At 28.0% G+C, this 12,673-nt stretch overlaps 1 protein-coding gene across 1 annotated transcript; it reads right to left on the reverse strand.

Moving 5' to 3' along the window:
* Nucleotides 1-7,954: 7,954 nt before the first annotated feature.
* On the reverse strand, nt 7,955-12,199 carry LOC135929324 (MFS-type transporter SLC18B1-like). The gene is made up of 7 exons (XM_065465857.1): nt 12,097-12,199; nt 11,965-12,060; nt 11,685-11,915; nt 11,572-11,640; nt 11,428-11,530; nt 9,875-10,418; nt 7,955-9,806 (listed from the first exon to the last, which is right to left on the reverse strand). Exons 1-7 carry the CDS (start codon nt 12,196-12,198, stop codon nt 9,047-9,049), a joined length of 1,905 nt encoding a protein of 634 aa, XP_065321929.1. The 5' UTR covers nt 12,199; the 3' UTR covers nt 7,955-9,046.
* Nucleotides 12,200-12,673: the final 474 nt, after the last annotated feature.

Here is a 12,673-nt window from a genome sequence, read left to right on the forward strand (position 1 = left end):
AGTATTAATCAATACAGTTGATTGACATTAATAAATTATATCAACGTAAATCTTATTATAGACATTTATTTATAATGAACTTAAATATTAAATTTAATATAGTGATAAATAGTTACTTTTAATGTAACAATCATAATAATCCTAAAATGAAATTGAAATCTATATTTATTAAAATGCCCTTTTCTACTTAAAAATATTTTTATTTTCTATTTTTTTAACTTATAGATATTATTTGCCTCTGCTTTTCTACTTTTTTATGTAGAAGTGAAGTAATTAAAATCCATTATATCTTGAATCGAGTTTGATCTTCAAGAATTGAGAACCTGGTATGACGTAACAAACCAGCTAATAGTTAACGATTTTAAAAAAGCCCCTGAAAATTTGATTTTTTAAAAAATATCATGGATTTCCTTATTCCATTTTTTAAATGTCTTCTATTGGGGCTAAGTAGATGCGATCAAAGTAGTAAAAAACCGGAGGGGGGGGGGGGGGGTTAAGGAAATGTCGAGTTATTTACTTACAATTTTTTTCGATAGTAAACATCTAAGGCAAATGGCTGTGAGGATTAATTATTGAAGGGTAACCACATAGGCGTAGCCAATATAAATTTAAGAGGGGGGGGCTGGAGAAAAGACCATAGGAGGGTTCTTCATTTATTCTTCTTTCAAATTCTTGTTTATAATGATATATTATATTAATTCTTTTAGGTCAGATGGTGTGGGGGATTTTTTTACTAGCTTACAAGAATAGGCAAATTTCTGCATGCAGGTGATAAGAAATTTCCCCTTGCCCCTCCACCTATGGTTACGCTTATGGGTTACCACTATTATGGATAAAATATCGAAAAATATATGGTCATTAAAATTTATTTAATACTTCAAATCTATTATAAAATTACTGGATAACTAAACATTGATAAATCTTAAATCATAGCCGTAGCCAGGGGGGTAAGGCAAGGGGAAATCCCCCCCCCCACCTTAGAAACTTATCACTTTTTGTGAATATCATTTTAAGCTAATAATAAATATCCCCCTTAGTTTTCACCCCACTCTCTGACCCCCAAAAATGTATGCATATATCTTAAACAATAATTTGAAATAAATAATGCAAAAGTTGATATTTTTTTATAAAACTATACATCTTAATTTATACATTTTTGGAAAAAAGCATTTATATATAAAAAAAGTAAACCAAAAATCTTTATTTTAAGAAATGGAATATAAGCAGGGATCCAAACCGTACCTGAATTTAACCGTTAAACCGCTAAAAACCGGTATTTTTTATCAAACCTAAACCGAGCCTAAACCTCTAAATTCTAGCCGAACCTGAACCGAACCGTTAAAATGCCTCTGAACTGTTCGAGTCTCATAATTTTATGCTTATAAAATAATATGTAAGTTATTACTAGTAGTATATTGCAAAAATTTAATTATATTCAAATTGTTTTAAAAGTCATAATTTTTATAAATTTCAGTATATTGCCATTTTACAAAATTTTTTAATTATTTTAAGCTTATAAATTATAATGCTTAGAAAAAAATTATATCTAATTATAAATTATTTACATATAGTATTATATGATGACACATCAAATGTGATATAATACTGGCAATGCCAGCTACCCAAGTTAGTGTGGAAAGATGTTTTTCAACAATTAAATTTATATTATATCCTTATAGATGTAATTTGAGTGAGACAAATTTTGAAAATATATTGTGGCTTAATAAAAAAAATTTAAGTAATTGTTCATATTAAAATTATTCATTGGTATATTTATTTGTTATATTTATAAATTAAATATTATTTTATAATGTGCAATTATAAAAATGAAGGTTTTTATTTTAATTATGAAATAAAAAAAAAAATTTCCTTATACATAATCCTAAAGTAGGTTTGAATACAAAAGTGTTAAAACCGGTTTTTAAAGGTTCAAACCGAACTGATATTTTTATTTTTACGAACCGAACCTGAACCTTGAACCGTTATTTTTATCCAAACCTGAACCTGAGCAGAACCGATATTCGTTTCGGTTTGGATCCCTGAATATAAGCCAAAGATAATTATTAATACAAAAGTGAAATGTATTATAATTATTAATAATAGATCCATAAAATTACTAAATAATATAATATATCAAATATAATTTTTTATAAAGTGAGTAATTTTAATTTATTTATCCTAATAAAAGTAAAATATAATTACAAACTATTGATAAAATTAAATCATAAATTAAATAAAAAAAATTAAAGCACAATAGTCGAATATTATATGTCGTAGATTTACAGTATATCGAATTTTATCAATTATCATATGACAATAAAGAAATTTTTACCTATATAGCGAATTATATATTTTACCGAAAATTATAAAATATTAGGACATCAGAAAATATCTTCGAAAGACATTGTGGGATGCATAATATAAAGATATTTTTAATATTATTTTTTAGTTAAAATATATAGATGGCGTTAAATAATTGAATGCAAATTGTTGCTATATTTATTATCAAGAGCATTGATTAGTAAAATTTGTTAAAATATTAACTGTAATATATTCTCTAATATGTCTGTAAAAGTATAATTTTACCTAGTATTTTGTAACTAATTCTATATAATAGAGGAAATTCAACTATATGTCTACTTACTTTATATAAACTAATAGAAAGCCTGTCAAAAATGACGGGGAATGATATTTTTATTCATTTTTTATGATAGATGTCAGGCCAGGTTCTAGCTCACAATATTAGGAAGCATCCAAGATCTTATAATTTTTAAAAGTTTATCAAGCCCAGCTCAACCCTTGATAATTTCTAAAAGATATTCCCAAGTCAGGTGCAAGCTAATATTAATTTTGAGGTTCCATGCCCAGTCCTACCCATTATAAGTTTGAAAATTTTTTCCCGCCTCGGAAATAGTTAAATTTTTAATATCATCACATGAACGGGAAATATCTGATTTACCAATTAGTCTAATATGGAAAAAAAACATGTAAATTCCATATTAAGGGAAACTGGGAAGGCCTGGGCAACCACTTATTAGAGAATTATGACAAATAAAATAAAAAAAACCGACTCTTATACTTTTTTGTAATATGATCAATTAAAATTATATCTAAAAAATATGTTGTTTATTATATAGTGTTATTGTTGTTTTTCAGATAAATTTAATGTATGTCTTGCATTTCTGAAATTATTTGTCAAAGAATTTGATAAGGGATATATATTTTTTTATGTTAAGTAAAAAAAAATGCTGTCTATTTAAATTACAAAAATGCCATTAAACACTAATGAAACTTATATGCAAATTATTTATATATTTTTTAAGATATTTTTTTTTATTGACATATAAATTTAGGATAATTTTTTTAAAAATTAATGAGGATTATTTATTATGTATTTGATAAAATTAAGAGCAAATCCTTGTTAACATTTTAATTTTTGATGGAAAAAGTGACAAAATAAATCTGGGCGGTCATCTGGAGAGTAAATATAGTTTTATATCATTTAGGGTTGTAGATGAAAGTGATGACGGATTAACAACAAAACACATTCGTCCTGATAAAGATGATATGCTTATGCCTTGGGATACTGATAAAAGAAGAACTCAAAACGATATTTCTGTCAATGTCGGCATTGGTATCCCCTTCTAAAATAGAATCATGAACAACAATGTTAACTCAACCATAAAACGGTCGTAAGTATTGCTTTAAAGGCCACGACAGAACTACTACATATTTTTCCATTAATAAAGTTGATGAAATTGGCCGTACTGTACATTCAAGTTTGAACATTCCTCTAAATATTCATAGTTTCTCAGAGAATCAGATAAAGTAATATTTATATTAACTCCTAGTGAAGTGAATGATAAATTAAATGTTTATATTTGTCAAAAAATAGGCGGAGGTGGCATAGGGATTGTGGTAGTGGTGATGGAAATATCATTTGGAGAAATGGGTGAAAATAAAATAAACATAGATATAAAACATAAGATAAAAAAAACAAAATAAACCTCCAGATGAGTTTATTTCAAGCGTAGTTCTTTATTATTTTGTCTACCAGTAACTCTAGAACGGGCAAGGCGTTTGTTTAATCGTCATTATTTTCTTTGCTTATCATTAATAATAGATTCATCATGTTTTGTAGCAATGTGAGGGATTAGGGTTAGCCTAGACAAATAAAGAAATCAGGCAAAAATATAAATAAACTATTGTTGAAATTAAACAAACATTAAAATAATGTAAAACCGGTGGGTCAATATTAGATGCATATTTCTAGTAGTTGGAGGGCTATCATCAAAAAAATTTTTTGGGGGACTTATCAAGCCTATTATGATATTCTAAAAAAATAACATGATGAATGTAATGTTTTGATGGTTAATTAATTGTAAGGTAATTAAAAAATAAGATTAAAAAAGGGGGGAAAAAGAAGGTATAAATTATAAAAATAATAAAAATTAAATTAAAGGAATTGATAAGGTTTTGAGAAATAGTGGTTAATAAATAATAGTGATATAAAGAAAAGAATGAGATAATAAAATTTAGTGATAAATAAATTTATTAAGGGAGAGGAAAAAAAATAAAGAAAGAGTTATTTATAAGGATTGGAGATTATAAATAAATTAGGATAAGAATATTTAAATATTTGAATAAACTTGATTTTCTTCTTAATTATTGGTTATGAAAGAAAAATATGAGTATAAAAAATTGTAATGTAAGTACTGACAAAAATTGTGAGTATGTTCAAAATAAATATACAAGTTGAGTATCTTGTAGAGATTTCATTAATGTGTAATTGATAATATGAGATGAAAATTGATAAGGTAATCTAAAAAATAAAGAAAGGATTAAGTGAAATAAAAAGTTAACTTGAATCTTTTTATTCACATTATTTATTTCATTCATATTTAGAAAGTTGAGGGAATATTGTTTATACCAATTCAAAGACAATTTTTCAAATCTCTCAATCCATGTTAGGTATGTGTACACCATCAATTCTCGAAATTCCATTCATCTGTTTGTATAAAATAAATAAATAAAATGAACAAATAAAAAAAATTAAAAATAAATACGTACATTTGACATGACGTAGCGATGACATGACGTCACGATGACGTAGTAAGGACATCAGAAAATTATAATATAAATATATTTCTTATACTTGTTTGGAATAAATTATTACCATGCTTTTATATTAATGTATATACAAGTAATTAATTATATTTTATATAAACTAATAAAAATATATTTTATATTTGTTCCAGGTTTTTTTTTTAAAATTAACCTCCTATAATATTTTATGACTGTATATAAACTAAGGTAACCCGGCCCAAGGCCGAGCAAAGCCGAAGACCTGCCCAAAATAAAATCTGGGGGCTTCGCCCCCAGTAATTTTTTGATCCCCCATTAGGAAAATCCTGGCTACGTCTATGCTTTATATTAATCATAATCATTTTATATTTGCCCCCAAATATGGTCATGACAATTAATTATCTCAATAATATTTATATTTTAATGTCTCTAATATAGTTTCAATGCAATACATTACATATTATTGATCAATCTTAACAATTGTATTATTTGAATTCTAAAATCATAGATTAGTATTTTTAAGAATTTAATTATCATCAAATTTCTCAAAACTAATTTTACAAAACTTTAAAAAAAAGAAATCAAAACTTGTATTCGTTATTTCTCTATCTATAAATATGGAAAAAATTAATGGCTCACTTGAAGTTAATTTTCTAATTCTCTATATGTTATGCCTATTATTTCCAGAGGAAAAATATGTTTGGAATGAAAGGATTTATGAAATATTTTTTGTAGGAAGTTTAAGGACATAAAGAATTAACCTCTTATTTTCAGTCGATGATTATTAAAATAACCTGGCAAGAATCGAATTGAATATATGATAGATTAGATGTGCAAAATATCAATTGAAATCTTACTCAAAAACAAATACTGTTTAATCTTAATTTTTTATATGGTTTAACTAATAAAAAATATACTTTTCAATTGCTTCCCTAATAGTAAACCTTACACTTCGTCACTGATATGTATTTTTTTTTAAATCTAAAAAAATTGCAGAAAAATATATCAATTTCGTACAAGAGAGGAAAACCTTTAAAAGAGAAAGAAAATCTATTATCCAATTTATACTGTGTACCAAAGGCAAACAAATCAAGGTTGGCCATTATCCAAACCTCCTGGAACCCCTTCTCTTATCCCTGTCTGATGGAAAAACACCAGATAGACTCAAAAACTATTCCTTGGTTTAGAGAAAAACACCTTATTTGGGATTTCACCTGTATCTTTCAATTTTCCATTAACCCAATCAGCTATGCGATTATTATAGCCAAAAGGTTAAAATTAACGTGACTTTCAGATTTTCGCTTTATTCCAATAGTTATTTCTACCAATATGACCCTAAGTCCCATAGACTCTTATTCTTTAAAGATTTTAGATAAAAAAATTTTCTCAAATAGATGATCATGGATTCTTTTTTAGAATGTATCAATCAACAAAAATCGCGTGTTCCAAGGACCCTATATTAGTTTTCCCCAAACTTAATGAGAGCCTCTTTTTACCCCCCCCCCCACCTCTTATATGTTTTTTTCAAATATAGTTTTTCTATTGGCCTTGTTAATTGTTTACATGTTTTTCTTTTTACATGTTAAACGGCTAGCTCAATATTTTTGCCAAAAAATATTATGAGTGTCTCGAGAATTTGTTAATAGATATCCAAATCTTAGGCCATCTACGAGTAAAGTCTCCAGGCTTGCTTAATACTTTTGGATAATATATTGGAATAGCTGTTAAACAACACTATCCATCTTATCAGTAAAACATTTTTAGCGACGCCGAATAAGTGTACAACTCGTGTACCGGAAGGAATGGTGCGTTGTATTTTATAAATGATTGATGGCAAAATCTTTAAACTGTGGATTTGTTTTATATATAAATTCATCAGTGTACCACAGGCTCAACAAAAAAGTGACGCTTCTTTTTTACATTTGTTTACAGAAACATAAATATATAGAGAGAAATGGGAAGATTGATTGACAGTTCCTTATTACTCAACTCATTCTCTCTCTCTTATTATCTAGATCTTGATTCCAACTTTAATATATTATATATAGAATTATACATTCTATTTTTATTTTATGATAAAATTATTAGTTTTACAAAATTCGATATTATGTCAAAAAAAAGTGTTAATGGATACAAAAGGTAATAATTGAATACCTAATACCAACCGCATTTAAATCTTAAGTATTGGTGGGACATAGAGTAGCGATCATATACGTATTTATAATTCTAAGGTTCATTATCGTAGAGATAGGAAATCGTGATAGGCATATATAAAAATTTTCTTTACCCTAAAACATAATTTTTATCTTTTATTTTATCATTATCACTGGCTGAAATTTTCTATAAAGTATTCAATATTATACATTATAATGACAATTGTTTGTTACTGTCTTGGATATTTTGTTTTGAATATAAAAACCTCTTTCGAACTATCTTCTTATCACACGTATAAGTCTATCATTAATTAGTCATTGAGCTATTAGATTTGAATTTCTCAAAACAAAACAAAAATATTAATAAAAAATGGAATTGTTTGCAAAAATTACTCGGATTATTTAATTTATAATTTAAATCAAATAAATAATTTTAATAAAATTAATTTACCCCTAAAAATAAATTATTTATTTTATATTTCTAAATTTTTATTTAAAAAAAATATAAGAGAAATTAACCATCAATTTCTAATAAACAAGTATTTAAAAAAATATATCCAAAAAATTTACCGGAAAAAATAAAATCTATAATATAATTGAGAAATTTACAAAGTATCATACATTCCTTAGGTAAAAAAACATGTTATTTTTATTTTTTAAAAATTATTTCATGATATATAACATAAATAATTAATACAATTCACATTTACCAGAGATTATAATTAAGTATAATTAAACAAAACAATTTGTGACATAAGCCAATAATTGAGAAATCACAGGGATGCAAAAAATATGCTTCAAAAAATAGTCTTTAAAGAAATATTGTATACGTCTAAAAATAATTCATATAATTTGATTATGAGGATAATTTTTGTAATGAGTAAAAAAAAGATTATTTTTTTGAATACATTTATAAAATTTAAAACATGATTATTTATAAATATATAATACTACGAACGCAAATAAACGATAATTATATATATATAATAAAAACCGCCATAAACGCGCCCCGCCTTTCAGTTAAGGATCCTCGAAACAAATACATCTACAATACTTCCGCCATTTAAAAAATTTGTTTGTTACATTTCCGGTCCGTTTGAGGAAGGTCACAAGTATTTATAAAATAATGAATTGTTTTAAGTATAAATAATAAGCCTTTCAGGCGCTAATTAGCGGATATAAAAAAATGAATGTCATCAAGGACCAATACAGACCACTCACTACACATTAGTGAAAAAAAAAGAGTTTTCAAAAAAATGTAGTGGATTGCATTTCAGATCAAGTTCAGAAAAATCATATGGAATAAAAATCTGTCAAAAATAGTAGACCGGATCGATATGACCGACAAAATAACGGGATTCCATTTTGTTTCTAAATTCGATCTAAATGCTGCCTAACACCACAGCTGTGTGAATCGGTCCAAATTTTTTCTTTAAATAATATTTAGATATTTAAAATTATAATAATACTATATTTGTTTTAAAATAAATGACAATAAAAAATAGACAATTCATAATAAAAAAAATAATATTTAGCAAAAGTTTAAAAAAATATAATAAAATAAATATCTCAAATAAATTCTTGTTTATGTCATATATTTATATTAGATTGACGAGATATATAATTAATTAATCAAATATTATGACTATAAGATAATGTTATTCTCTCATTTTTTTTAAATATAAAAGTATAATTTTCCAAGTGTGAAAGAAAGAAAAAATTTAGTTGTTCGCCTTATTTAAGATAAATTATAAAATAATACAATTGTTATTATGATTTTAAAATTTTATTATTTCTGTTTTGAAATTTTAAACTGTTTTTTTGCCAATTTGATAGGCCGTAATTACTGCGCAAACGGTCATAACGGCGAAATTTAAACCGGATATGATTTGGTAGGACAATTTGTAGCATTTAAAAATATTCGTCGAAGCGACTTTATAGGTAATCTGATCTAGTCGCAATTCGGGGGTAGGATCGACGTCGATATTCGCTAAACGGGTGATCTCCCCACCGATTAAGGGGCCCAGGAAGGCTCCCAAAGCAAAGCCGAACGTGAAAAGGCTCGATACCAGATTGTAACCCTTCAAAATGGTACTGTTGCTGCTTTGATCGGTTGCCCTTGTTACAGCCCGATTAGTAAGGGCGTCATCTTGAATCAATGATGCCTTCTTATCATCATCATCGGCCTCTTGTTCTCCGCCATCTCCTTCCGGTAGTCGATTCGTAAAATCCGTACCCTTATAATCGTCGGCTATACGGCTAGCGGAAAGCCAATCGTAACGCCTTTTAACCGGTGATCTGACTCGATGGAGTAAATCGGAAAACGTCATGACAATCAGGGCCCCGACGCTGGCACCCAGCACTGTTTGCGTCACGATAAGAGGCCATATGAGAGTCCACAGGGAGATTGACCAGGAGGCTGTACCGTTCTTTTTTAAAAAACAGGGGGTCTTAGGTGATAACGAGGTGTTAAGCGGAAATAAAAATTTGAGGGAGAAGGGATGGATAGGAGAGGAAGTGACTAGCAATGCCAAACTGGAGATTATGCAAATGCCTAAAAGTGAGAATCTGTATATTATTATTTTTTTTTAAAAAAATTGGATTATTAAGCAAATAGCATGTGCCATCTTTTAGACCTTATAATACGATGTCCGCTAGTTTTACCATTTGGAGTCGGGATTCTATCGCTAAATTTCTGGAAGCCTAAAACGTATTTATCGACAAGGGCCCCCATCACGAGACTTGAGAAGGTGAAGGACCCGGAAAGGGCAAAAAATATTCCGGCTACGATCATGTTAATATTTATCCCCCCTTGATCATTTTGTGTCAAATAGGCCTTGATCAGGCTCCTAACGTGCAGCTCCAAGCTAGAATCCACGAAACTCAAATTAATGGCGCCCAACACGAGAAACAGTACGTTCAAAACGACGTTTGTTTGGCGGAGATCGGAAAATTGACTCCGAGACAAATCGAAATTCGTAGAGTTTTTGGCGATTATCAATGAGTTGGGTCTGAGGGTCTTCATATTTGAACGGGTGGTCGAATCGTCTTCTCTTTGAGCGCTCTCTTCCGCCTCTATCAACGAACAGTGTTCCTCGTCTAGGCCGAGACATTCATCGCTAGCGATAACATCCGACGTAGATTCCGTATTTTGAGTTGTAGAACGGGGCAAGGATGCACCTTTTTTTTTATGGTTTATAACACGAATTAAGTTTTATTAATTAAAAAAATAAATTGTTATGATTGACGCGAGTAAAGGTTCGAACCCAAATTAGGCTTCATTAGGGAGCGGAATATTTGATAACGGAAACTTAATCGAGACCGATTTTCTTTTTTTAAATTGGTCCGAACCCGCCCCGGTTCGAAAATACATGGGATTTGACGGGTGGTCCACAAAAATGAATATTTAAAAGCGAATAATTTTAAAAATATCCCAACCCCAATTCGGATTCGTAAGTGAGCAAGGAAGGGAATTAAGATTTAAACACAGATGAGTTCTTAAATAATTTATGGACATTCGAATTGAATCGTTAGTTATGGAGGATATTACAGAAACACAAAGATCAGCTATAAGATCGTTCAATTATTCCGACTCATGGAAGTTGTACATATAGTTTTACCTAGTATTGTTAAACAGCTCGACTTGAGCCGATGTTCAAAAACGGCGAACTCAATATTTTAGTCAGAAAAATATTGCGTATTCCTCAAGATTTTTCTAATAGATGCCCAAATCTTAATCTCATCTATGAGCAAAATTTTCAGATTTTTGTATTATTTTTGTGGATAAAATATTGAGTTAGTCATTTTTAATAAACTCGAATCGAGTAATTTAAAAAACATCATTTGTTCCTAAAGGAAGCAGGTAAGGATACTACATTATGTAATTTATCAAGAAATCTTATATTAACAAAGAGGTTTTTGAGAAAATTTAACTTAGTTTGGAGGTAATGTGATTAGTATTTATCATATTATTAATAAGAACATTCTAAAATTCAATATAAATTATTATGACATCTTAAAAACAATAACTATTTTAAAAATTTATACTGATTATAATGTTAGTTCATCATGGTATATTAATAAAAAAGACCATCAAAATGTCCCCCTCTCCCTAGCTTAGAATTATTTCATTAGATAATTTTCCCAATATATGTAAATTACGAGGTAAAAAATATCATGATTCTATTACCAGCATTTACATCTGTTATAGTAGGTATGCTAAATATAGCTATTATTGATAATATTATGCAAACTACACCTAAAACCAGGAAAGGACAAGAATATCCACCAGCCTATTAAAAATATATAGTTTATTAAATTAAAGGTAGACAACAGTAAATAAGAATGCTCCAATAGGGGGTCCTAGAGCAAAGCCCAGTCCAACAGATGTTTGAAATATACCCTATAATGAATATTTTAATTAAAGTAATTTTAAATTAAACTTACAAATGCAGTTGCAACTTTAAAAGGATAAAGAAAAGTGGTGATTATATACGATGTTGTTGTGAAAGCAGAATTTCCTATACCTTGCATCAATCTTAAAAGTATGGTAAATGTTATGAAATAAACTGGAGATTTTGTCTTAGAGATCATTGATGAAAACCCAAAGGAAAGGGTTGAAACTGCATTTAACATAATCCCTATAAGGTATAAACGTTTAATTCCTACTTTATCCATCTAATTAATTATAAAAATAATAACTTGTTTATGTTTATAATGTTATTACATAAATTGCAAATAGGGGTGTAGCAATCAATTGAATTCCTGGGAAAATTGCAAATATTGAACTAGACCAGAATTGATCAACATTTCTCTTAGCTGCCTAAATATAATTGAGATCGTAAAACATTTTTCGTACTTCATAGGGAAAAAATGGGGCAATAATTGAAAAACATGTCGATGCAAAAAACCCAATTAAACAAAGCACAATCATCGCCCAAGTTATTGAATTTTGAATCATATTTTTTAAGCTATTTTAAAATAAGTTACCAATTAGGCGAAACATATGCATATGATTGAGTGCATAAAAACATGTAATGTGGAATTAAATGCGAAATCTGGAAATAACAATTATATAACTATAAATCATATAAAAGTATAGTATTTACTATTATTATTATTATTATATGTGATAGATTTTAATATATATTATTTTTATTCATTTAGTAAGAAAAATGCTGAATTATTATTATTTAGATACTAGTAAATAGACGGTTAAAAATGACGGGTAATGAGAATTTTCTCTTTACTTTTGTGTTAATTGCAACCTGTTAGTTATAAACTATATCTTTTTTTATTTTTTTAACCCCCCCTTTAGGCCAGATACAACTCATTTAAACGTAGAGTATATACTATGTTTTGAGTTAAAATATATTTATTAGCGTTTATTGAAACCCATATCAATATTATGTGTCTAAATATTACAGATCACCTTT

This window comes from Gordionus sp. m RMFG-2023, chromosome 5 (genome assembly GCF_954871325.1).
Source record: "Gordionus sp. m RMFG-2023 chromosome 5, tfGorSpeb1-WG-v2, whole genome shotgun sequence".
Lineage (NCBI taxonomy): Eukaryota > Metazoa > Nematomorpha > Gordioida > Chordodea > Parachordodidae > Gordionus > Gordionus sp. m RMFG-2023.

Bases quoted from the DNA above. Each gene is read 5' to 3' on its own strand.
- LOC135929324 (XM_065465857.1), bottom strand. From the start codon at position 12,198: ATGATTCAAAATTCAATAACTTGGGCGATGATTGTGCTTTGTTTAATT. The intron at 11,641-11,684 runs GTAAGTTTAATT...TATTCATTATAG, and splicing joins TTAAAGTTGCAACTGCATTT to GGTATATTTCAAACATCTGT. The intron at 11,531-11,571 runs GTTGTCTACCTT...TATTTTTAATAG, and splicing joins TTGGAGCATTCTTATTTACT to GCTGGTGGATATTCTTGTCC.